General features: G+C 43.7%; 1 protein-coding gene across 3 annotated transcripts in view; it reads left to right on the forward strand.

Moving 5' to 3' along the window:
* The window catches only part of Afg1l (AFG1 like ATPase), a 160,743-nt gene that overhangs the window by 82,433 nt on the left and 51,749 nt on the right, over window positions 1-26,561 (forward strand). For all 3 annotated transcript variants that reach the window (XM_075944655.1, XM_075944665.1, XM_075944676.1), the window contains one exon: window positions 23,274-23,356. In XM_075944655.1, the coding sequence (XP_075800770.1) occupies window positions 23,274-23,356 (83 nt within the window). The remainder of the gene's footprint in view (window positions 1-23,273; window positions 23,357-26,561) is intronic.

Genomic DNA, 26,561 nt, shown 5'->3' on the forward strand with positions numbered 1-26,561 from the left:
AGAACTGACCGGGACAAAGGAGAAGAGAAGTCCCAGAGCAGACCCCTGGACTCAAGAGAAAGCTGGCTTCCTGCAAGCCACTGGTGTTCACTTGAATCCTTTTGGGTGTGTGATGTCTTAACAAGACAAAAGCTGATCATTTGATGTGTAATCAATTTCTGGGATTAGCGACTCTTGGGCTAAGTAAATTGAGGAATTGACCCAAGGTGTTGCCATCTATGAGCTTATTTTGTGCTTGAGAAAAATAGACTTGAAATTACTGAGAAAAATATATTGATAGCAACAGGAATTAAACTTCATCAGTAATATGTGATTTTGTTTTGTGTTCTTGAAATGGATAAATAGGATTAAAATTAAAAATTGTTGTGATGTAATTTTAAGATGTAATTCTTATTCATCTTTATCCTCAAATGAATACTTTGTGTTAGATAGCCTATGGAAAAGTAATTTGGGGTATATGCTTTTGAAAAAATATTTTTTTCCATCTTGTAAAGTGAAACTAAAGATTTTCTATAAAATATATTAGTTATATACTTGCTTTTAACTGAAATATAAACAGCTGTGCCTTACATATAAAATACATAGTTTAGGACTTGAATTCTTTCCCTTGAATAAATAGTTATTTTCAGTTTAATTACAAGAAATCAGTTTTGTGGTGACAAAAATGGTTTAAAGGAAGTATGCCTTAAATATGAATTAGTGGCTTCTTTGAATCATGAGATAAATTAGTTTAATTCTACACGGCAATTTTCTCGGCTAGTGATGTAATGTGAAATAGAAGTCTCCTTTCCCCTCGCCTCAAACTCAAGCCAATGAAAGGAACTTTTAAGCTCTGTCACAGGCCACCATGGAGGTCCGCAGAGGACTGTAATCCAATAAACACTTCATTTAGATCATGAAAAGGAGACATGAGGAGAAGCTCCTTTAAAAGAGGGTGTTACTATGAGTCTACCCATGAAGAGATGCAAGGAACTTGCCAAATTAACCAAGAGGTCCTCATATTTAATGCGCAAACGTGTCAAAACTAACAGAATCATTATTTAATTTGCTTGAACCCTACATTGAGGAACCTCTGAAAAGCCCCACTGTGGGGCTGGATGGACAGGGCAGAGGGAGGTTGTGAGAAATCCAGATAGCACTTAGCCCTGGCCGGAGCTGGTCAGAAAAGGGAAGAGATAATTAGGCGTAATTAGCGTGTATGAATCGTTGTCTCTCTGCCCTTAGCTTGAATAAATTTTGAAGAAGAAAAAAACCGTGGTGGTGCAAAGCCTTTGATGTGGGAAGAGTCATTGTGGCCTGGCAGCGAGGCGGGGTTTTATACTTTTGTCGTAGTGGTTGTGGAGCAGAAAGACTGAATGGGCCCTGCACCCCCAAGTCTGCTTTACACCAAGGACTTTTGGATTCTCTTGAAACAAAAATGCATCCCCAGTTTTCAGCTTCCCTAATGAGGTAGGGGACCCCATCAGGGCTCAGAGGGAGCCATCTTTAGCTTTGTTTAAATCTTAACCACCGTTTTTTTTTTCTTTTGGAAAATCTGTTTTTTTTTTTTTTTTTAAATCAATGCGTCTCCCCACCCTCCGCTGCTTAGCTTGCACCTCCAGTAGCAGAAAGGACTCTGCACAGGAAAGCCAAGTAGAAAAATCAGACAAAATTTATCACACAAAGAACAACACATTTTTGTGTTTCAGTCCTCCCCAGTTGATGAACGTCTTCTGCCTTAACATTAGTAACATAGTAGTAAGGTTGTTTTATAAGGAAGATAGTAAGAAATTGCACGGGGAATAACTTTAGACTGTCTTCTGCGAAGCGCTTGTTCTAAAATTGAAATGGCCCTAAGGAAGCCAAGAGTGGCGTACTAGGTATAGCATTTATGTTTTTAAATGAGATCAGTTTGACCAAAATATTACTCAGTATATTTCCTGTAAACTTTTTTATTTTTGAGTGGAGTACAAGCCTGGCAGCCTGGCCGTGTGTCCACAATAGTGTGTCCAGGGTTATTTTACTCCCGGGGAAGAGCTTGCTCCCAAGAAAGCATTGCATTTCCTTGGAGATTTTTGAGTGATCAGGGACAGCCGGGCCACCCAAAATCTAGTGTTAATTTGCTTTGGTTGTTGGTTTATGTTCACCTCGATGGCCCCAAATAGTTTTAAGTTAGTCCTCAGCAAAAATAAATTAGTCACGGGAAAACTCAGCAGGACCCTATGGGTGAGGGAATGCTGAGGTGGCCTAGCTGGAGTGCCCAGGCTCAGAGCAGTGCCCCTAGGCCAGTCTCCCATTTCTGACATTTTCAGATACTCCCTTGAGCTACTTGGCATCATCTTTGTGTGAAGAAAGACTGACCCTGTCAGATACTTGAGTGCCCAGCTTGCATTCAGTTCGTAGTCTCCTTCCGGCGGCTCTTAGCTGTAATTCAGTCATCAGTAGCCTGCTCCTCCATGTGTGATCTGCGAATCAATTTTTGTGAGTGTCACCTTGCTTAAGGATAGCTTTCTTATGACGTTGTGATTCCAGGTAGACTTCTTTCAAGCCACAATGCTCTGAGATGCCTTGGGCTACTTAACCCACTTTGCATATTGTACATTTGTAGAGTAAAGTAGCCTTTTATACTTGAAGTTGGTTTGAACTCTGAAAGGCAACACCTGAGCAGCTCACAGGACTGGATAATTACGGCTGATTGTGTTTTTCAGGTATAGGTCACAGAAAACTCATTTGGGGTAAAGTATGTACAAAGCTAAGAAATATGCAGATTTCCTGTTGTAGGATTGTGTAAAAATTATTTACAGTTAATACTTGCATAAAGGTTAGAAAGGTTGATGAAGTGATATTTAGTTTCGCTTTACTATTCACTGCGTGTCAGAATGTAATTATGACTGATTCATGAAACTGTCTTAGAAACGAACCATCTTTATTAAAATGCTGATCAAGATAAGAGCTGACAGTAATAAAGAATAGAACATTTTAGTCTTGTTGCTTTTGAATGATTGCTAATTACCCCAGAGGTCATGTATAGTGCTTGGTAGGATTCATTGACATTATTTCTTTTAAGTCTGCTGTTTCAACAACATCTGAGCACGAAGACACAAACTGTGCGCCAGGAACAATAGTTTGGCCAAATTCTCCAGGCTCCAAATGCCTAAGACATTTGTTTTCCTACTATGTGAATTTAGGTTTTCTCTGTCAAAATCATAATTACCCTAGGTGTGGGTGGCACAAATGACTTTGTGTGTTCATTTGTTCTTGACTGTGTTTATATTCCCATTTTTAAGTTGGTCTCATAGGCTATTGAGACACTGTTGTCTCATAATGCATGTAAGCATATAAAATTAACAAAAGCCAGAAGATGCATTGGCCCATAAGTTAGAATCCGTAGAAAGGACATCCCAATGTATAATTAGAATATACTCTTACTATCAGTAGCTCGTGTTTCATTTTCTTTTTGTTTTTATTTAAAAAAAAAGAACCTTGTCATCTTTAAAGATGTGTAGGAATCTATATATTTTATTTCTTAGCTCACAATATGTGGTAGGAAGCCTATATTAGTAAAATTTGGTTGTCTGGTTAAACTCTTCATAATATCTAAAGTGACTTTCAAAATTCCTCACAACCCAAAGTAGTAGTAGTAGTAGTTGTGTGTGTGTGCACGAGTGTATGCATGTTTGTGCACATGCACATGCGTGTGTGTATGCAAACCCACAACCATCCCAATCATCTCACATATCCATGTAGTTTCCAGAGGACAGAAAAGCCAAGAGATTACAAAGGTCATCTCTCAATTGGCCTTGGTGGTCATCATAACAAAGGCATAATGTTGGGAGGAAGGGTAAAGTTGGATGGGGGAGTTGGAGGACTAATGGGATGTATGTGGTCAGGATGTAGCATGAGATTCTCCAAGAACTGATACAGTTCCTCCCTCCTTTCCTCCTTCCTCCCTCCCTCCTTCCTTCCTTCTTGTCTGAACAGCATCCTTGTGAGCCTGGCGCTGTCACTGACTGTGTCGGGCCCCTTAAGTCTGGAGGTTTTTTCACCTGCAAGGGATGGGATTAGGCTACAAGACTGCATGCCTTTTATGTCATGGCTTTTAAAGATCAGGTTTAGGTATTTTTTTTTCTTTAATAACTTATTTATTGACTCGTTGGGAGTTTCACATCAGGCATCTGAATTCCGTTCACCACCCAGTGCCCTGTCCTCCCCTCATCCCTGCCACGCCCCCCCCCCCCCAATAAGGAAACAAATCAAAGTAAGCACTCAAGCAAATAAAAGCACAAAACAAAACAACCCATAACAAAAACCAAACAAAATCTACAACAACAGAAGAATCTCTTTGCTTCTCCTTTTCTGCTTCTCCAAACCTCTTCATCCATCCTGGTGGCAATGGGGCTTCAGTGTGCCCTATAGAATACCTCTTTGTCCCATCGGATTTACTGACAAATGTTCATTGCAGTGACTCACTGGTCTGGTTCAAGGCCTCTGCTTTCTGGTCCACCATCCTCACAGCATCCTAACCAGAATTCCTCTGGATACCCTGTGGCTGTCACTTGTCTTGGAGATCTTGCAGGTATCGTTCCACAAGACCAGTCTCTTCACCAGTTCCAGTTGGTCCTAGATAGGGTAGATGCAAGGGTGGGTCAACCCAAGGCCTGGCTGTGGGCCTGGATAGTAACTATGACCTTGTGTAGCAGCGCAGGCCACTCAGATCTCGATGCTTCCTGGTCCTTAGACACCAACCTGGACTCAGGTGATTGATCTGATCCTGGGTATCCTCATGGCGCTTGGGGGCAACAGGTGCCCCATATGTCAATCCAGAGCCTGGCTGCTATAGGGCCAAGGGCCCTAACATGGCCCTTAGCAGTAGCCTGGGCCCAGATGATACCATGACCCCAGGTGGCAGTACAGTCCACCCATGTCTCCAACCAGGTTGCAGTATCTGGTGCAGCTCCCCGACTTCTATATCAGCCCTAGTGGCAAGCTGGGCCACAGACTTCAACACAGACCATGGTTGCTATAGGACCAGGGATCTCATATAGTGCTTGGCAGCAGCCTGGCCCGGATATCACCGTCATGGTACCAGGTGGCAAGCAGATCTGGCCCTCAGTCTACTCCTCCCACGGTCACCATGGATCGAGGTGGCAAGCAGGCCTCCAGTGTCTGCCCACTCCTCACCATAATCAGGTCTTATTTTCCGGATCTTTCCATATCGCATGAACCATTCGTTTCTCTATTACTTCGAACTGTTCACTACACATTTTCTTATTGTAATAAGGCATGCATGCCCACCACCTCAGGCAGATCTCTGTGAGTTCTAGGCCAGCCTGGTCTACAGAAAGAGAGTTCCAGGACAGCTTGGACTGTTACACAAAGAAACCCTGTCTTGAAAAAAAAAGTTTAGAAGTTTACTGTAATTTTTTTTTGTTGTATTTCTTTTCTGAAAGGGTTCTAAATGTGGTATTTAAGTCCTAGGCCGGCCACTCCACCGAAGCCTAAGAGCCCCACATAGCAAATAATGTACTTCATGAAAAACAGAAATATTTTGATGTCAACATGCATCTATTAGTTGTTAGTCACCTGAGATGCCAATATTGCTGGTATATAAATCCTGCCATTAAGGAAATTAGGATGTTATAGCACAAAAGAAATACCAACAAGTAACTATAATCTAGGAAAATACTGTACTGTACTACAGAGAGAGTAGGAATTGAGTCAGGGGCAACACTGCTACCAATGGCTTAAATACAGCACAGTAAATACAATTTTAAAAGTTTCCCACCCTCTTTAATGCTGGTGATTATGGAGGACGTATATGTGGCAGGCACAGGAACCAAGCCAACTCTGCATGGAGCTGTGTGTTTACAGACTGCAGTGACAGGGTGGAGTTGTGTGTTTACAGACTGCAGTGACAGGGTGGAGTTGTGTGTTTACAGACTGCAGTGACAGGGTGGAGTTGTGTGTTTACACACCACAGTGACAGGATGGAGTTGTGTGTTTATACACCACAGTGACAGAATGGAGTTGTGTGTTTATACACTGCAGTGACAGGATGGAGTTGTGTGTTTATACACTGCAGTGACAGGATGGAGTTGTGTGTTTATACACTGCAGTGACAGGATGGAGTTGTGTGTTTATACACTGCAGTGACAGGATGGAGTTGTGTGTTTATACACTGCAGTGACAGGATGGAGTTGTGTGTTTATACACTGCAGTGACAGGATGGAGTTGTGTGTTTATACACTGCAGTGACAGGGTGGAGTTGTGTGTTTATACACTGCAGTGACAGGGTGGAGTTGTGTGTTTATACACTGCAGTGACAGGATGGAGTTGTGTGTTTACACACTGCAGTGACAGGGTGGAGTTGTGTGTTTATACACTGCAGTGACAGGATGGAGTTGTGTGTTTACACACCACAGTGACAGAATGGAGTTGTGTGTTTACAGACTGCAGTGACAGGGTGGAGTTGTGTGTTTATGGACCACAGTGACAGAATGGAGTTGTGTGTTTATGGACCACAGTGACAGAATGGAATTGTGTGTTTATACACTGCAGTGACAGAATGGAATTGTGTGTTTACACACCACAGTGACAGAATGGAGTTGTGTGTTTATGGACCACAGTGACAGAATGGAATTGTGTGTTTATGGACCACAGTGACAGGGTGGAGTTGTGTGTTTACACACCACAGTGACAGAATGGAGTTGTGTGTTTACACACCACAGTGACAGAATGGAATTGTGTGTTTACGGACCGCAGAGAGGCAATCCACACTGCTTCCTTCTTTTTGTTTGCTCTTTGTCAGTTCACACAGCCCTCACTCTGGGCTGTCTCTGCAGTTGGAATGAAGTGAAGATTATTCTATGAAAACTGGTAAGACTTAAAGGGAGAAGGGAAGACGGGCAGGGGAGCTAAAAATAATTGGAGTGTATGTGTGAGAAGTTAGTTGACATAGAGCTAAGTAAGTCAGGAATAGAGAGAGCCGAGAAATACAGAACAAGGCACATGGAGCAGCTCTCTTTGAGGGGGCAGCAGCAATGAACAGAATTCTAGGTTGTAACCACAGGCTTAAGAGCCCATTGAGCATGGGAACTCCTAATTGCGTCTGGAAGACCCACTGCTGAGGGAGGCATTCGTGCCAAGTATACTGTGATTTGGGGAGTGCTCCGAAAGAACAAACTACAGTATCTGGGGTAGCACTGGGATAGCCTTGGGCAGTGAGCGCAGACATTGGTCTCTGCTAATGAGGACTGGTACAGAAAACTGCCTTGCCCGTGTGTGTTCACAGGGTTTCAGAGTTTGAAGGGACTTTGGAAACACTTATCTCAGAACCTTATTATAGACTATGGCCAACTGAATATATATCCGCTGTCGCTTTCCTTAAGATTGCCCAGCTAGTTGCAGAACCGGGATTAGAATCTAGATTTCCTGTTCTTTAATGAGAGTTCCTTCCATCCAACCATGCTGCGTAGTGTATGTGTGTGTGGGCTCTTCATATTTGTGTATTTCGTATGTTATAGCCTCTGGGTAGAATTGATTAGTTTGCATTGTTTTATCCATCAGGAATTCTTTTTTTTTTCTTTTCTTTTTTTAAATTTATTTATTTATTAAAGATTTCTGTCTCTCCCCCCACACTCCCTCCCATTTCCCTCCCCCTCCCCCAATTAGGACCCCCCCCATCAGCCCGAAGAGCAATCAGGGTTCCCTGCCCTGTGGGAAGTCCAAGGAACCCCCACCTCCATCCAGGTCTAGTAATTTGAGCATCCAAACTGCCTAGGCTCCCACAAAGCCAGTACGTGCAGTAGGATCAGAAACCCATTGCCATTGTTCTTGAGTTCTCAGTAGTCCTCATTGTCTGCTATGTTCAGCGAGTCCGGTTTTATCCCAGGCTTTTTCAGCCCCAGGCCAGCTGGCCTTGGTGAGTTCCCGATAGAACATCCCCATTGTCTCAGTGTGTGGGTGCACCCCTCGCGGTCCTGAGTTCCATCAGGAATTCTTTATCTTTGTTGTGTGGATGTGTAGTCTGCCTTAGTCATCTAGCTGTGGTCTTCACATGGTGAGCTGAATAGGGTGAGAGGCAAGACTTGTTTTAGCCAATAGCTTAGAATTACTTCTCCGTCTCTTTCAGTAGGAGTAACTATTGACTGACTGAAGTGGCCTCTTCCATCTTCAGGTAGAAGTGCTAATGAGCAATGACAGAGAAAACTGAACAAATGAAATGAGGAGAAAGAAGAACCTGAGTTCAGAATTTACCACAAGCTCTTTTTAATCAAGTGTATAGGAATGAGCAGCCCCCCCCTTTTTTGAGACAGGTTTTCAGGGGTTCTCTGTGTATCTTTGACTGTCCTGGAACTCACTGTATACCAGGGTGGCCTCAAACTCAGAGATCTGCCTGCCTTTGCCTCCCAAGTGCTTGGGTTAAAGGTGTGCACCACCACCACCACCCAGCTATATATGAGCCTTATATTCAAAGATCTAATGCCATTTTTTAACAACTTATTAATTTATTTTTATTTTATGTGCACTGGTGTTTTGTCTGCATGTGTACATGTATGAGGGTGTTCAGTCCCCTGAAGCTAGAATTAACAGACAGTTGTGATCTGCTATGTGGGTGCTGGAAATTGAACCCAGGACCTCTGGAAGAGCAACCAGTGCTCTCAACCTCTGAGCCATCTCTCCAGCCCTGAAAGACTGTTTCCATATTGAAGAAGAGTTTTGTTTTGGTTCATTGTTCTGGACCTAGGTCTGTGGGCAACATTTGGTGATGGTCTTGGTTGGTAGATTCTGAGGTAGTGTGGGTATTGCATAGCAAGAGATGGGTAGCATGCTTGCATAGATGATAAATGGTGCGTGTATGTGTATGCTGCGTGTGTGTGTCTTTTGATCTCAGTATTCTTGATTCTCAGTATGTCTTGCGCATATGATAAATGGTGCGTGTATGTGTATGCTGCGTGTGTGTGTCTTTTGATCTCAGTATTCTTGATTCTCAGTATGTCTTGCGCATATGATAAATGGTGCGTGTATGTGTATGCTGCGTGTGTGTGTCTTTTGATCTCAGTATTCTTGATTCTCAGTATGTCTTGCGCATATGATAAATGGTGCGTGTATGTGTATGCTGCGTGTGTGTGTCTTTTGATCTCAGTATTCTTGATTCTCAGTATGTCTTGCGCATATGATAAATGGTGCGTGTATGTGTATGCTGCGTGTGTGTGTCTTTTGATCTCAGTATTCTTGATTCTCAGTATGTCTTGCGCATATGATAAATGGTGCGTGTATGTGTATGCTGCGTGTGTGTGTCTTTTGATCTCAGTATTCTTGATTCTCAGTATGTCTTGCGCATATGATAAATGGTGCGTGTATGTGTATGCTGCGTGTGTGTGTCTTTTGATCTCAGTATTCTTGATTCTCAGTATGTCTTGCGCATATGATAAATGGTGCATGTATATGTATGCTGCGTGTGTGTGTCTTTTGATCTCAGTATTCTTGATTCTCAGTATGTCTTGCGCATATGATAAATGGTGCGTGTATGTGTATGCTGCGTGTGTGTGTCTTTTGATCTCAGTATTCTGTCATGGGAGCTCAACTCTGGTGATAATGCTCTAGTTCTAGTCACAATCACCTGCCAAAAGCCCCCCCCTCTAGATATTAGTGAATTAATTTTCCATCTTTTAATACCCCACATTGGGGATTAAACTCTAATGAAGAAAGAAACAAACAAAATGAAATATATATGAAACCTGTTACTTTCTAAGCTAATTTTACAAATAAAAACAAAATATTCTTATGAAAAGGAAATGTCACTGATTTATGACTTCATATTCACCCAAATTACTAACACAATCAACTAATCAACCAGTTGTCCAGTGTAAGATCGTAGCAATGTAAGGACAGCATTTTATCACTTCTGATTGGGTCATCAACTTGGCCCAGGAAACTTCCATGGTCTTAAATGGCACTCAAAGTCTTAAATAGATGGTTTAGGTTTTCGATAGTTTCTCGCTATATTTTAAAGATGATGAAAACTGTATTTTATGAGTCCAAATATTTTTAAAATTTATTTCTTTTGATCTTTTTGTGTATGTGGTTTTGCTTGCGTGGATTTAAGTGCACCACATGCATTCCGTGTCCTCAGAGGTCAGAAGTTGTCTGCTGGAATGGGATGAAGGTGTGGGCTTCCATGTAGGTGATGGCAACCAAATTTGGGGCCTTTACAAGAGCAGCAAGTGCTTCTAACTGCTGAGCCATCTCTCCAGCCCTTTCCCCCCAGTATTAAAAAAGAGGTCATTTTATCTAAGATAGAAGAAAGACAAGGTAAATCATTAACATTCCAAACAAGACCTCGAGTAGAAGATAGATTTGTTCCAGGCTGATGTAGATGACGGAGCTGCTCCAGGATGACTAATCGATGACAGACTTCTTCCAGGTTGACTTAGTCAATGATAGACTTGTTCCAGGCTGATGTAGTAGACGACAGAGCCCCTCTAGCCTGATGTAGAGCCATTCCAAACTGACATAGTAGACAACAGAGCCGCTTTAGGCTGAGGTAGTAGATGACAGAGCCACTACGGGTTGACATAGTGGATGACAGAGACACTCCAGGCTGATGTAGTAGACAACAGAGCCACTCTGGGCTGATGTAGTAGATGACAGAGCTGCTCTAGGCTGAGGTAGTAGATGACAGAGCTGCTCTAGGCTGAGGTAGTAGATGACAGAAGCACTGCAGGCTGACATAGTAGACAATAGAACTATTCCGGGCTGATGCTTTTCTACCTCTGTAGATGGTGACAGTGATGGTGTCTCTGAAGTGCATGTCCCACTTCAGAGTTCTGACAACAGAGAGAGACTCACCTTCTGTTTTCGCAAGGCTTCAGTGCTACACATGGGGTTTGATCAGCTCTCTCATCAGCCCCCATCAGCCTCATAACCTTTTTTTTTTTTAAGATAGGCAGGGTCTCACCTTGTAGCTCTGGCGGGCCTGAAAGTCCTACGTGGATCAGGATCAGGCTGGCTTTGAACTCATAGAGAGATCTGCTTGCCTCTGCTTCCTGAGTGCTGGGATTAAATGCATACGCCACCAAGCCCTCCCCTCAGGCTTTGATGGATTGACCTTTTGGAGAGAATGGAGGCTTGGCTACTTTGAAAACATTTTTAGTGACATATCTAAAAATCTGTTGTTTCAGGAGAAGAACAGATGCTTGAACAGTTTAGTGGCACTCACAACACAGCTCTATAGCCTCGGCTCCTGAAGTCTGAGTTTGAAATCCCTTTCTGTACCCTCCAGTAGCTCATTACTCGGATCTACCTCTGTATGTCTTTTCCCTAGTGGCTGTATTGAGCTCTTTAATTGGGCTGCTCTGACTTTGCCAATGCATTGCTCCTCCACGCCATGCCTTTATTCATTCATATAGTTCTCCACAGCCAGATGTGTTCGTGTTCTTTGCTGCCACGTAGGAGAATGATGCTTTTTATGCTGTTCTATACAAACGTGAACAGGAGGAAGTCCAACGCAGGTACTATGACCAGATGTCTGACGGAAGCAACTTAAAGGAGGGAGTGCTCATTTAGGCTTACGGTTTTAGAGGGATTTTGGTTCATCTTGGCCAGGAAGTCCTGACAGTAAACAAGACTTGAACCAGGGACAGGTACAACTTTCAAAAGCCCATCCCTAGAGACCCCACTTTCTTAAGGTTCCACTGCCTTCAGAAATCTGCTGCAGGCTGGGTACTAAGCACCCAATGCATGAGCCTGAAAGAGACACTGCACCCCACATGGCGGGGGGCAAAGCCCTGTCATAGTGCACAGTGCCTTCAATCTGATTTTAAAAGTCCCCACAGTCTTAACAGATCTGACATTGTTCAAAGTGCAAATCTTTTCTGAGACTGGAGGCAGTCTCCTATCTGTGAGTCCTTCCTTGCCAAATCAAAACTACAAGTTACATATTCCCAAACGATAACAGTACAGAGCAAAGATCCCCAATCCAGAAGGGAAGAACTGGAGGACAAGAAAAGATGGGACCAAGGCAAGACCAAACTCAGTGGGGCAGGTGGCGAACCCAGTCTTTCCAGTCCAGCATCCAGGGCACACCGAGTTATGATTTGGGATAAAACAAGCTAACACAGCCCACCTTGAAGGCCCTGACGTTTGCAACACCTGTGGCTCCTCTCTTGGGCTGACTTTTCTCAGTGCTGGCCTGAACTCCTCCGCTCCATTTCTTCACCTCCTTTTCAATGAATACATATTAATTATCCATAATGACATTCTCAGACACGAACACACTGTGTTTTGATCTTATCTTTCTCCGCCTTTCTCTCTGACTCCCGCTGAGTCTCCTCTCAGCTCATCCTCTTCTACTTTCATGTCCCTTTTAATTTTTAAGTTTTTTTAATTTTAATTTTTTTTTGCTATCTCACTGGATTTCACTAGGCTTACTTATATGAAAATAAGGAGCTATGTAGAGGAGAGGGGAGGGCTGCCTTCAAAGTGGTTACACCATTGAAGTAAATGCCTTTCTCCCTCACCCCACCCACCATGAACTGTGTCTAAATCCTCGGAGAGGGGCGGGGTCTGCTGAGTGCCTCCCCAGTCAGTAGCAGGATGCCGGTGGCCAGTTCTTATGTAGAGCTTTTGCAGACATTCACGGCCATACCCCAGCTCTTGCATTCATTCCGCACCTCTGGCCACAGTCCCTGGGCCTTACAGAGGGTGGGATAGCTGTCCTGCTTATGACTGAACACCTGACAGTTGCTCGTTCTCAGCACTTTAAACAGTGTGGGTCTCTGCAGTCACCACTGCCCTCTGCAAAGAGAAACATCTGTCCCTGAAGTGGCCACGTTGCTAACCTGTAGGCATAAACATGGTTCTTTAGAAGGCAATTTGATTGGCACATCATGTCCATTTATCAAAATGTCAGCAGTAACTTTCCCACTAGGGCCTATGAAGTCCCTGGGTTCCCTCATGTGGAGAAGGACTCAAGTCCAATCATAAAGTGAGTCGTTAGCTCCGGAATAGAGGTGCCGCTATTGTGCCAGTGGGTACGTCTTGCCTGGCTGGTTGGCAGCGGTGCAAGCAGGGACCTCAGCTGAGTGATAGTGTTGATGACAATTCTCTCCCCGCAGCCTGCGTGATATCTCTCAGCTCTGTGAGGGCTGCTCAGCAGGGAGGAAATTTCAGGTCAGATCCAGCTTGGTTTCTCACGTCTTGCAACCAAAGTGTGTTTTATCTTCAGCAATAGTGGCTTCCCATCTAATTCTGGTGGGCAACCAACAGCAATGGCGATGTTCACTCGTACCGTCCCTGGGACTGTGACTTGATAGCCTGTGGCTTCTGGCAATAGCTCTGTCTACTCACGCAGGGCACCTGCATCCAAACTACTTGTGGCTCTGAAGATTACCGAGTATATGATTTCTTATGGCTTCTTCCTACATCACTGGTCTTGGTTGGCTCTCCCTGCTATGCTCTCTGCGCCTCCACCTCCTCACCTCCCTCCTCGCCTCCACGATTCCCTTCCACTTTCGTATCGAATGTGCCCCATGACTCCCCTCTCTGCAGCTCCAGGAAATCATTTCCATCTTTCCATGTGTGTTGAGACTGGTGTTCTAATATATGACCTACATTAGAGAATGTTTCGTGGGCTCCTGAGGAGTCTGTGTTTGCAGTGTTAGGCTGGACTACTTTATAGATGTCTGTCAGGTCCTTTTGACCGAGGCTGTCATCTAACAGCAATGTCTCCATTTGGTTGTTTGGATGGCTCATCTGTTGGTGACAATAGAGTACAGAAATGACCCACTATTGCCGTGTTGGAGTAACCTGGGACTTTATATCTTGTAGAATTTGTTCTGTGCAGCTGGGTACACTGGTGTTTGGTGTGTGTTTGATTAGAATTGTAATGTCTTCTTGATGGGTTGCTCCTCAGTCAGAAGTGATTTTTTAAAAAACTCTTTTTTGATCAGCTTTGGTTTGGGTTTGTTTTCCCAGGCATTAGTGGCGATGCCTGCTCTTGTCCCAGCTCCATCTGCCTAGAATACCATGTCCCATCATTTTACACTAAGGTAGTGTCCACCTTTGGTGAGGCAGAGAATAGATGGATCCTGCTTTCTCAGTCCAACCTGCTGGTCTATGTCTGTTGTTTCAGAGAATTTAGATCATTAGCATTCAGAGATATACTGAAAAGTGTATGTTCCAGTTGTGTGGCTTGGGCAGTCTGTGGGGCCACTGGCGGTGGAACCCATATTTATCCCTAGTGCACTAACTGGCTCTCTGGAGCCCATTCCCTATGGAGGGATACTTTGCTCTGCCTCAGTACAGGGCGGAGGGCTTTGGTTCTGCCTCAAGTGATACGACAGACTTTATTGACTCCCTATGGGAGGCCTCACCCTCCCTGAGGAGTAGATGGGGGTAGGGACTGAGGGGAAGGTGGGGAAAGCGGAAAAAGGAGAGGAAGAGGGAACTGGGATTGGTATATAAAATAAAAAAAAAAAAAGATTGCTTTAAAAAATCAAAAAGATAGATGGATAGAAAAATCACACAGCTAAATAATTGCCAGAGGAAACGAGTTTAGCGAATTGAAAAATGTGCCCATGGTTGGGAGGAGAAGAACATGGTGGGCACCTTGAGGCAAATAGCTGAGCATCCCAGACCATCGGAACCAAGGCTCCCCACGGCCGTTGACTGTCTAGTACCTGGGAAGTGCCTTGTGCGTCCAGCTCCTTCCTGTTTATTAATGTAGATCTGAAGTAAGTATTAACTTGGGTGGGACTTGTTAAGCTGCAGCTGCATGTTTTGTAATATAAAACAGCGCGGCCCATCTATGAAATATAAGGAACATCTTTAGCACATTCTGAAAAGTCAGTCCCAAAATTTACACGCATGAGAGCACTTCCAAGGAAGCAGTGTCCACATTTAAAACTCAGCTGTGAGGAGCTGGGAAGCTGGCACAGTGGGTAAATGTGGGGACCCGAGTTTGAATGCCCAGAAGCCTTGTAAATGCCAGGTGTGATGTCTGCCAGCATCCCAGCCCTTACAGCCCCTGGGCAAAACTGGTTAACAACACTAACCCCAGTTGGCAAGCTCTGGGCTCAGCAAGAGGGCCTGCCTGCCTTGGAAAGTGGAGAGTGATCAAGGAAGACACCAAACATAAACCTCTTACCCTGACACGTGTACACTCATGTATACCAACACATGTGCATACGTGTACACAGACACATTCACACATGCACCAAATCAGTGGTAAGCCAGTGGTAGTACATGCCTGTAATCCCAGCACTTAGGAAGCTGAGACAGGTGGATCACTAATTTGAGCCAGTGTGGGCTAAGTAATGAGTTCAGGGCAGTCTCATGCTACTTAATGGGATTCTGAAATAGACAGACAGACAGGTTTAATTGTAATTTTACAGAGCAACAACAGATACCTAGGGGTGTTCACATACTCCTGGTGTGAGTGTGGATCAGGACAGCCACCCTGGAAAGCTGCTGGTGTCTGTGGAACCAAGTATGTTCTTGCTGTGTGGTCAAACAGCCCCTGCTGTGGGGATATTCAACAAGAAGAGGGCAGACACACCGCAGCAGGAACCACATGCGAGAATGTTTGTTGCTACGTTATTGGTAAAAGATAAATAACTGGAAGCCTCAGCTGTCCATCAACAGTGGAGCAAGCTGTGCTCAGTGGTGCGTGCCTATAAGCCCAGCCTTGGGAGGTGGAGGCAGGGGGATCAGGACTCACAATCATCATCATTACATAGTGACTTAGCAGTCAGCCTGGGCTGCGGGAGACCCTCTTCAGAAACCAGAAAGTAAACCAAACCAGACAAACAATAAACAAATAAATAAGTAAGGCTGCACTAGCGTGAATCTGCCTGGGCAGACTCACAGAGTATGACAGAGCAACGGGTAAGTCGCTCTACCATAACAAACATACCACATAACCTAAAGGAACAAACATCACAAGCATAAAGGAAGCCCATATGAAGGAGTATGTTCTGTGTGGTTCCATACAGAAAGCTCCCACATCAGGCCAACTTTTATGGTGCTGGAGTCAGGGTTCCCGCTGCCTTTGGGGAGGTAGAAAGGGATGCTGGGACTCCAGAAGTTCTAGTGATACTCCGTTTAGATGGAGATGTTTGTGCTTTAGGTGTTTGTATGATCTCTCTCTCTCTCTCTCTCTCTCTCTCTGGTTTTTCAAGACAGGGTTTCTCTGTAGCTTTGGAGCCTGTCCTAAAACTATCTCTTGTAGACCAGGCTGGTCTCAAACTCACAGAGATCCGCCTGCCTCTGCCTCCTGAGAGCTGGAATTAAAGGTGTACGCCACCACTGCCTGGCTTTTGTATGACATCTTAATGGCAAAAGCTAAACTGTACAGAAGTTTATGTATTTAAGGTTTTGATCATTGTTACTGGAGAGATGGCTCAGTAGATAAGAGTGCAAGTCAGAAGACCCAAGCTGAGATCTTTGGTACCTACATAAATGTGCTTTGTGACCCCAGCAACATGGGAGCTAGAAACAGGATGATCAGCAGGATGTACTGCCTGGAAACCACTGCTAGGGGCCCCGCAAACAGACCAAGCTATATAACGGTCATCTAGATGCAGAGGGCCTAGGTCGGTCCCTAGGTCAGTCCTTTGCTGGCTCCCAGCTGTGGGTTCAGAGTCCACAAGCTCCTACAAACTCCGGTCAGCTGTCTATTTGGGTTTCCCTGTCATGCTCTTGACTCACCTTGCTCATATAATCCCTCCTCCCTCTCTTCAACTGAGCTCCTAGAACTCGGCCCAGGGCTTGGCTGTGGATCTCTGCATCTGCTTCCATCAGTTACTGGATGAAGGCTCTATGGTGACAGGGCAGTCACCAGTCTGATTATAATGGAAGACAGTTCAGGCACCCTCTCCACTATTGCTGGGAGTTTTAGCTGGGGTCATCCTTGGGGGTTCCTGGGAGCTTCCCTGACACCGGGTTTCTTCCTAACCCCATAAGGGTTCCCTCTATCAAGATATCTCTTTCATTACCTTCCCTCTCCATTGTGCCCCCAACTCGACCATCCCTCATGTTCCCATCCCTCCATTTTCTCACCTCTATTCCCCGTCCCTACCCCCAGTTTACCCTGGAAATCCCATCTTTTCTTCTTCCCAGGTAGATCCATCCATCCTTCTTGGTGTCCTCCTTGTTACCTGGCTTCTCTGGGGCTGTGGATTGCAGCCTAGGTATCCTTTGCTTTACATCTAGTATCCACTTGTGAGTGAGAACATACCGTGTTTGTCTTTCTGCGCCTGGCTTATCTCACTCAGGATGGTTTTTTCTAGTTCCATTTATTTGCCTGCAAATTTCATGGTGTCGGGTTTTTTTTTTCTGCTGAGCAATACTCCATTGTGTACATGTACTACATTTTCTTTATCCATTCTTTGGTTGAGGGGCATCTAGATTGTTTCCTGGTTCTGGCTATTACGAATAATGCTGCTATGAACATAGTTGAGCAAATGTCCTTGTGGTATGATTGAGCATCCTTTGGGTATATGCCCAAGAGTGGTATTGCTGGGTTTTGAAGTAGATGATTCCCAATTTTCCAAGAAATCACCACAGAGATTCAGTGAGGTCTGTCAGTGGAATGCACCATATAAACAAACTGAAAGAAAAAAAAAACACCGTATGATCATCTCATTAGATGCTGAAAAAGCCTTTGACAAAATCCAACACCTCTTCTTGATGAAGGTTCTGGAGAGGTCAGGGATACAAGGAACATACCTAAACATAATAAAGGCAGTATACAGCAAGCCGATAACCAACATCAAACTAAATGGAGAGAAACTCACAGCGATCACAGTGAAATTAGGAACAGGACAAGGCTGTGCACTCTCTCCGTATCTTTTCAATATAGTATTTGAGGTTCTAGCTAAAGCAATAAGTCAACAAAAGGAAATCACGGGCATACAAATTTGAAGGGAAGAAGTCAAACTTCCCCTATTTACAGAATATAATAGTATTTATAGGTGACCCAAAAAATTCTACCAGGGAACTCATAAACACCTTCAGTAATGTGGTTGGATAAAAGATTAACTCAAAAAAAATCAGTAGCCCTCCTATATAGAAATGATAAATGGGCTGAGAAAGAAATTAGAGAGGGGCTGGAGAGATGGCTCAGCAGTTAAGGGCACTGGCTGCTCTTCCAGAGGTCCTGAGTTCAAATCCCAGCACCCACATGGTGGCTCACAACCATCTATAGTGCAATATAATGCCCTCTTTTGGCCTGCAGGCATACATGCAGGCAGAACACTGAACACATAAATCATCATAATAAATAAATCTTAAAAAAAAAGAAATCAGAGAAACAACACCCTTTACAGCAGCCACAAATAATATAAAATATCTTGGGGTAACTTTAACCAAACAAGTTAAATACCTATATGAATATTAAGTCTTTGAAAAAAGAAATTGGGTAAGAGATCAGAAAATTGGAAGATCTCCCATGCTCATGGATCAGTAGGATTTACAGGGCAAAATTGGCAATCTTACCAAAAGCAGTTTACAGATTCAATACAGTCCCCATCAAAATCCCAACACCATTCTTCACAGACCTCTAAAGAACAATACTTATTTTTCTTTTTACTTCTAATGGGCAAAACCAACCAAACTTTCATCCCTCAGTCACCTCTGTAACAGAAACTCAACTTGTGCTGTTGTTTTGTCTTTCTTTCTTTCTTTCTTTCTTTCTTTCTTTCTTTCTTTCTTTCTTTCTTTCTTTCTTTCTTTCTATCCTTCCTTCCTTCCTCCCTCCCTCCCTCCCTCCCTCCTTCCTTCCTTCCTTTCTTCCTTTCTCTCTCCTCTCCTTTCCTTCCTTCCTTTTTTACACTAAGCTATTAATTATTAAATAAAATGTATGTGAAGTATAGGCAAATCTTTTCTTTAGAGGTTAATATGCGGTTGTTCCTTTGGTCACACTGGGAAAGACGAATGTGTGTCACCTCAGCCCTGAGGAAGGACCCAGCGCCCGGCACATGCTGGGCGAGTGCTAGATTCCGGAGCTCTGGCCCCAGCCTCAGATCGGGGATGAAGCAGAGGCTGAAGAAAGTAATTTTGTGAGGCGCACTGTTCCCTGCAGGTACAGTCAGAGTAGCTATAAATACAACAGTAGATCTGTGGACAGTGTCAGCGGCTGAGGACAGGGACTGGATTCATACATCTTTCCTTTCAAAGGCAGAGGCCTTTGACTCACGTTGTCTGCAGAATGTAATCTCCTCCCTTTTCTCCCCCAGATCTTCCTAATTGCATTTTCAGAGTATTTAATTGTATTTGTCCTTTGTACATAAATACAAAGAGTATTTGAAAATAAATTTCCCTTGGAGGCTGATTGGTACAGTGTTTATGCATGACCCCCAGTGCTGTTGGGAGGTCACAGGTCTTGTAAAGGTACCCAGAGACTGGGGGATTTCCTAGAAACCAGACCCTTTAGGTTTATCCTCAACTTGGAGATAGTATAGTCTTCACCGCTTTGCAAAGCGCTTTGAAGAATGCAGGCCAGGGGAAGTGCAAGCAGGCTGAAAATTTGACGTTTATTTTTCTCTAAAAATATAAACTGGGAGTTAGTCTTTGGCAGACAATTAAGAGCCTGCATCCCAGGGCTTTGGTTACAGTTCTGAGCTCTGATTAGGTGTTCCTTGGTGGTGATTACTGCAAGCACAGATGCAATCATTTATTGCGGCTTAATCACTCACATATTTGAGAAGTTAGTTACCCAGAAAGAGAAATTGAAGCTTGTATAACTTCCATTAGCCTTATTTTTAATAGCAAAAAAAATTAAAGAAAGAAAAAGAGAGAAAAGAGAAGAAATTATGACTAAATTAGGAATATTGGGTCACATAGGATAAATTGTGGTTGACGAGAGATGCGGAACCTGGCAAATGTATTGCAGTGAGTAGACAGGTTCTGCAGTAGGGGAGCAGATGAAGGACTGCCCTCGCTCACAGTCCAGGACAGGCTTCCCAGGGACACAGAGGGAATGCTGGCTCTTTGATTGGGGGATTTTCTTCCTTTGAGCTGGTGGCTGAGGCCTTCCTCACCCTCACAGCAGGGTAAAGGGGAGGATAACTCTCTCTCCACAGGTTTTCCACATTATTCAAAGTAGAGGAGAGAGGGGATGGGGCCAGCAGTCGATGAGGATGGCTTCTGGTTTTGTTTTGAACAGGAGAGAGTGGGAAGGTGCATTTGGGCAATGCTACCTTCCTTTCTGCTGTTCAGGGTTTCAGGCTCCCGCTCTGAGAATGAGGCTGGAGTGGATCTGAGATGCTGAGTGGGGGGTGACTGTGAAGGCGTTCAAGAGGCCATGACTTTGTTGGGTTCAGGGACCGTTTTGCACATGAGTTCTGCCGAGCCTCAGCTGTATTTCTCCAGAGGTCCAGCTGCTGTGGCTTATTCATGAGAAACAAATTTACAGCTGCAGCTATGTAATCCTAATGATGTTCATGCACCTACCCTCTGGTTTTCTGGATCTGTGCTCTTAAGGTGACTAGTCGGAGATCACCAAGACTATCCTGGTGTTAGCGCTGGAAGTTATGTGTCCTGAGAAGGCCTCTGTCGTGAAGAACCCCTCAGTCTCCAGGGCATGGCTCACCCTACCCTACCCACTCCTTAGCAGCTGTAGCATGGGAGGAGGGACATTCTTGCTGCCTCTCTGGGCAGTCTTCTGCTGGGGCCCCGAGAAGCAGGCCTGTGTAAACCTTAGAAGGAAGAAGGATGCTACTGCCCAGGTGTGCTTAGATGTTACATTCTGGCGAGTCACTGGTGAGCAGTCAATGTCTGTAATTTGTGCAGGCCTAAACAGTTCATTCTTACAGCCTCTCATTCCTGCGGGCTCGACTGTTGGCTGATCTGGCTTCCTCGGTACCATGGTGAGAGGCTGTGACTGGAGTAGCTGGGGACTGGCTGACATATTGTCTTCACGTGATTGCAGAACCTTGTCAGGTCCTTTATGGGAAGGTGAGGTTTTCTTGTGGCACAGTGGCCCATGGGCAGTTGGATACTTGCCTGGGACTTCAGAGTACCTGAAGAAGCATTCCAGCCACCCTCCATTGTCATGTAGGGTGCTGGTACCTATCAGCATTTCCATCTGTTTTTCTGTGTTCCTTTCTGGTCCTAGAGGTTGACTATAGCCCCTGCGTGCTGGGCAAGCCCTGTATCACAGAGCTATTCCTTAGCCTTCTTTGTAATAAAAACAGTAAAGTTATAAAGATATAACTTGTCTTTATTTTTTAAAAAAGATTTATTTTTGTATATGAGTGCTCTATTTGCATGTATGACGGAAGAGGACATCAGATCCCACAGTAGATGGTTGTGAACCACCATGTGATTGCTGGGAATTGAACTCAGGACCTCTGTAAGAGCTGCCAGTGCTCTTAACCACTGAGCCATCTCTCTATTCCCAAGACACAACTCTTCATCATCAGTTTTATAGAGGCATTTTTATTCTGAATACAAACTAAAAGGACATACTGTAAATGTATCTTGACATATCCTAAAAGCCCTGCTGCTCAATGAATATGTATGTTCGTATATATGCATGTGTGTTCCCTCTATCCCACAAAGCCCCAACTAACGCAGGTAGGTGTTGCAAGGTGATAGGCTTGTGTAAAAAGGTATTTGGACAGTGTGTGTGCGTGTGTGTGTGTGTGTGTGTGAGACTTACATGAACATTTGCAGCCTAAAGGACAGAAAGAGATTATTAGGATGAAGAAAGGGTCAGAGATAAAGGATGATTTGGGTTGAAAGGAGGTATTTACAGTAGGAGAAGGTGCTAAGATACCCTGAGTAGAAGGAATCTAAGGGACTGGGGCAGTGGAAAATGTTTAGAAATGAAGGGTGTGGTCATTTGGTTTTAAATGTTACTATAGATGTCTGACCCAGCTCCCGGATTGAAGATCCATGAAGTGTTCTTTCTGGTAGTTTTCACCTTATTTCTGAGTAATGGAAGTTGCCTACTGTTTTTTGTTTGTTTGTTTGTTTTTGTTGTTGTTGTTTGTTTTTTGAGACAGGGGTTTCTCTGTATAACAGTTCTGACTGTCCTGGAACTTGCTTTGTAGATCAAGGTAGTCTTGCACTCATAGAGATCCTCTCCTCTGTGCCCCCACCCTGCAGCCCACCGTGTTGCCACACCCCGCCTCTGTATTGCTCTCCCCCATCCCCCCAGTGCTGGGGTTAAAGGTGTACACCACCATGACCAACTGGCTGAAAACTGTCTATTTTAAGAGTTCAGCATAAACTCAAATGTAGGTACTTGGGGAAATTTACTGACAGTACAGTTTTGGCAAAGTTTCAGGAAAACATAATACAAAACTTAATTTTAAATTAAATTATTATTTTATTAACTTTGTATATATTTAATATTGCAGCTACAGTTTTATGACTCTTACATGAGTTAATTTTTTTTTTGGTCTAAGCTCATATAACTTCATTGAAACATCTCGGGAATTAACACACATATGCAAAAAGCTTATAATTCCAAGTCATTTCGTGTTTTTGTTTGTTTTGTTTGTTGGTTGTCAGAGCCATTTCTCCAAGCATTTATCATTTTATTTTTAACAACAAAACATAACAAAATAAAGTATAAGATAAAACAAAAACCATCACTTTGAAGTTGGACAAGGCAAACCAACAGAAGGAGAAGAAGCCCCAAAGAAGGCACAGGAATCAGAGACTCACTCATTCGTACACTCAGGAGCCCCATAAGAACACTAACCTGAAGCTGTAATATATATGCAGAGGAGCTGGTGCAGACCCTGTAGGCCCTGTGCTGCTGTTTCTGTCTCTGTGAGTTCGTGTGAGCTTGTCTTAGTTGATTTAGGGACCCCCCTTTTCCAGGTGTTTCCTCCCCGGGCTTTTACCTTCTTTCTGACCTTCTGCCTCCTCTTCTGCTGCGTTCTCTGGGCTCTGAGGGGAGGAATCTGATGGAGACATCCCATTTAGGACTGAGTGTTCCAAGGACTTTCTCTCCATAATGTTTGACTGTGGGTCTCTGCATTTGGTCCCATCTGCTGAAGGAGGAAGCCTCTCTGATCATGGTTGAATAAGGCCCTGATCTGGGAGTCTAGTCGAATGTCATTAGGAGTCATTTTGTCATTCTTGTATTTGCTGTTATTATTATTACTATTATTATTATTATTGGCCAGCAGTATTTGGTTTTACTCTAGGTCCCTGGGCCATCTCGTCTCTGGCTCTTGGTTACCTAAGCAGTGTTGGGTATGGGTTCTATCTCATGGGTTGGTTCTTGTCAAATCTATTCCTTGTTTTAAAAGATGTTTTCTGTGTCTGTATTGTAGGAATATTGCAATACGGTCCAGCTAGATTCTGGGATAGATTATCGGAAAAGGGAACTCACTCCTGCAGGAAAACTCTACTACCTGTAAGTGTTTTCTGTGTGTGTGTGTGTTTAATTTTCCAGATTTAAAATTTAATGACTTAGTGGGAGAAGACTAAGAAAATAAGTACTTTGTTAGAAGTGGAAAGACTAATTCTGAATTTCACAAGTTTTAAACAAATGTTATGATGTTAACTTCTTTATACGGCCTTGGCCATCCATATTTGCATCGTTTCTAATGTGTGATTGGGTGAAACCCTAATTAGGTTTTGGGGAGATGACAGATGGTTAGGAAGTAATGAGTCCCCTCAAAAGAGGCTGTGAGATTAAGAGAGTATCTTCATGTGCTAAAGGAATTAATTATTTGTGGCCATCTTCTGACAAGTGTTCCCTCTCTGTTCCCCCAAATTGTTGCTGTATTTTGTCCGACAGTCTGTCTGTATTTACCGTTGTTGACTGACTCCTATGCAGAACCAATGCAAAAATGTCTCCCATATGCAAATACAACAGAGTGTCTTTTAAGATTCTCCTGAGTAGGAGCAATTTATAGTAATAGATGTGTTCAGCACATGCAGTTAATGCGGAGAAAACAAGTAGCATCTGTTTGAAAACGTCACTTGTGAGAACCTCGCGAAGGAGAGCGCTTTCTAGATGCAACTCTTGTTTGGTATCTGACGACAGCGTTTGGCGCAGAGTGGGATCTCGGGGTCCATCAGAGGCCTAATTGTAATTTAAGTAAAATGCATGTTTCTGGTAATTTAAATCCCGATGACAACGTGCGAATGAGAGGCTGAGAAAACTTCTTGTCTTTGCCGCCTTGTAAGCAGAAGTACTTACTGTTTTTGAAGCAGAAATTAGGCAGAAAAATCACATAATTAAGATTGCATACTTTAGAACATACTAAAGGGACTGTTAGGGCTTACATCCAGATTCCTGCAATTGTTACAGCAGTGTCTTGTCCCCTTAAGTACTCAGTCTTTAAAGTACTTTACAATCTAAAACAATTCTCCCAACACCATTGTCTGCTTTCATATGAACGTTTTCCTCCCAGTTTCTTTTATCTTTTATTTTTCTGACATTCATAACCTTTCCCTGACTTTTTACCTATTTCTAGTTGTTTCAGACATATGTGGTATTGTCAATAAATAGTCATGTCCTTTTTTCAAAGGAGGCAGTTCTTATTTACTGTTTTTAGGCAAAATACACTAATACAGAATAATTAAAATATTTCTTAGTGAGGAATTTCCTTCCTTCTTCCTTTTTCTTTTTCTTTTCTTTCTTTCTTTTTTTATTTTATTTTTTTTTGGGGGTGGGTGGGTTAGGCTGGACTTCTCTGAGTAACAGCTCTGGCTGTCTGGGAATTTACTTTGTAGACCAGGCTTGAACTGTCAGCGATCCTCCTGCCTCTGATTAAAGGCATGCACCCGCCAGGCTCCTGAGGAATTTCTTAAGTGAAGAAAATGTGCTGGGGTCTGGGTCAGTCAGCAAGTGCTCACTGTGCTCACCAAGGAAGGGCCTGGGTCTGAAAAGCTGGATGAGACAGCAAGCCTCACCTATTAGCCCAGCAGTAGGGAGGTGGAGACAAGGCTCTCTGTGCTCACTGGCCAGCCAGTGTGGTCGATCTAAAGTTCTCGGCTCAGCGAGAGACTCTGCCTCAAAAAGCATGGAGAAGAGCAATGATTGAGGAAATCACCAGACACTGACTTCTGGTTTCCACACACACGCACACGGACACACGGACACGAACACATGGACACATGTGCACACACACCACACAAGCACACACATATGCATATAGGCACACACATGCAGGCACACATCTGCATCATGAAGTCTCTGTATGATGCTGACACAGACGTGGTGGGGTTTCTTGTGGTGACTTTCCTCTTCCTGATAAACCTGGTGATTTTATTTTATTTTTAAACTCATTTATGTTTATTTTCTTGTGTATGTGTGTATATGTGTTTATACATACACTTTCATGCATTCACACATGCATTTCATGGCACCTGTGTGAAGGTTGGAAGTAGTTTGTGTGAGTTGGCTCTCTTTTTCCTCTGGGGATCAAAATCAGGTCGTCAGCTTTTAGATCAAGCACTTCACCCTCTGAGCCGTCTTGTCTACCCACAAAGCAAGGCAATTCTAGCATAGTGAAAGTCAGTTCCATTCCTGAGACATGCGGTGGGAGAACACAGCCTCATGCTAACAGTCCCAGAGTCCAGAGAACCGGAATGTCCAAGGGAACCCTGAGATACGGCAGGATGGGAGGCTCGGGGTATATCCTTATTCTCTTGAATGAGCCCTTCATGGAAAAGAGAAAAATACCCTGAGGTCTGTTTTAATTGGATTTCTTTTGTCTTTCTTTTCTGGTAGGAAAGACTGAACCTAGGACCCCACAGACGCTGGGCAAGCACTATACCACTAAACTATACCCCGAGCTCTGTTTTACTTTTGATTTATTATTGATTTTTAAATATTTACTTTTATTATTTTAAATTATGTGTATGGGTTTTTGTTGGGAGTGGGTATCAGCATGTGCATGCAGGTACCCCGTAGGCCAGAGGTAGCAGATTCCCCTGGGGCTGGAGTTGCAGGTAGTTGTAATCTGCCTGAAATGGGCACTGGGTACCCAGTTCAGGTCCTCCGCTGAACAGTGCATACTCTCAGCCTCCGAGTGAGCCCTCCGGCTCATTTTCTTTATGTTCTGAGCCTCTCACCCAGTTGCTGGGCTTGGCCTTGGATTCCCTATGAGACCAAGCAGGTCTTGAACTTCTTGAGATGGTAGGCCTGTGTCCCCCAGGTTCAACTTCTCTCACATTTATAGAAAAACTTGCTACATCTCCCCTTGTAACCGACTTGTGGGCAGTGCTATTCTTTTACCCTGTTAAAATATGTTTCTCTTTAGTACTCTCCAGCTGAAATCTGGGATCTGTTTTTGGATATGGGGTCCAGAGTACTGTCTCGTTGATTTTACTAGAGTCAGCTGCCTGTAAAACAGAAGCCTACCTTCTCCCCAGGGACGCCAACCACTGCTGGATTTCCTTACCATCAGCCTCACATCCGCGATCCTTAGTTAAGTAGAAATATTCAGACAAGATGGATGCATTCAGGGTGGTGGGACTGAGACTAGAAATATTCAGTAGCTTGGCACTTCTCTTCTTCAAGTTTCCAAAGAAACCAAACAAACAAACAAAAAATACCCCAAGCTAGAATACAAATAATACTAAGAGTCACCAGAGATTTTATTCCA

This window comes from Microtus pennsylvanicus, chromosome 1, assembly GCF_037038515.1.
Source record: "Microtus pennsylvanicus isolate mMicPen1 chromosome 1, mMicPen1.hap1, whole genome shotgun sequence".
NCBI classification, from domain to species: Eukaryota; Metazoa; Chordata; class Mammalia; order Rodentia; family Cricetidae; genus Microtus; species Microtus pennsylvanicus.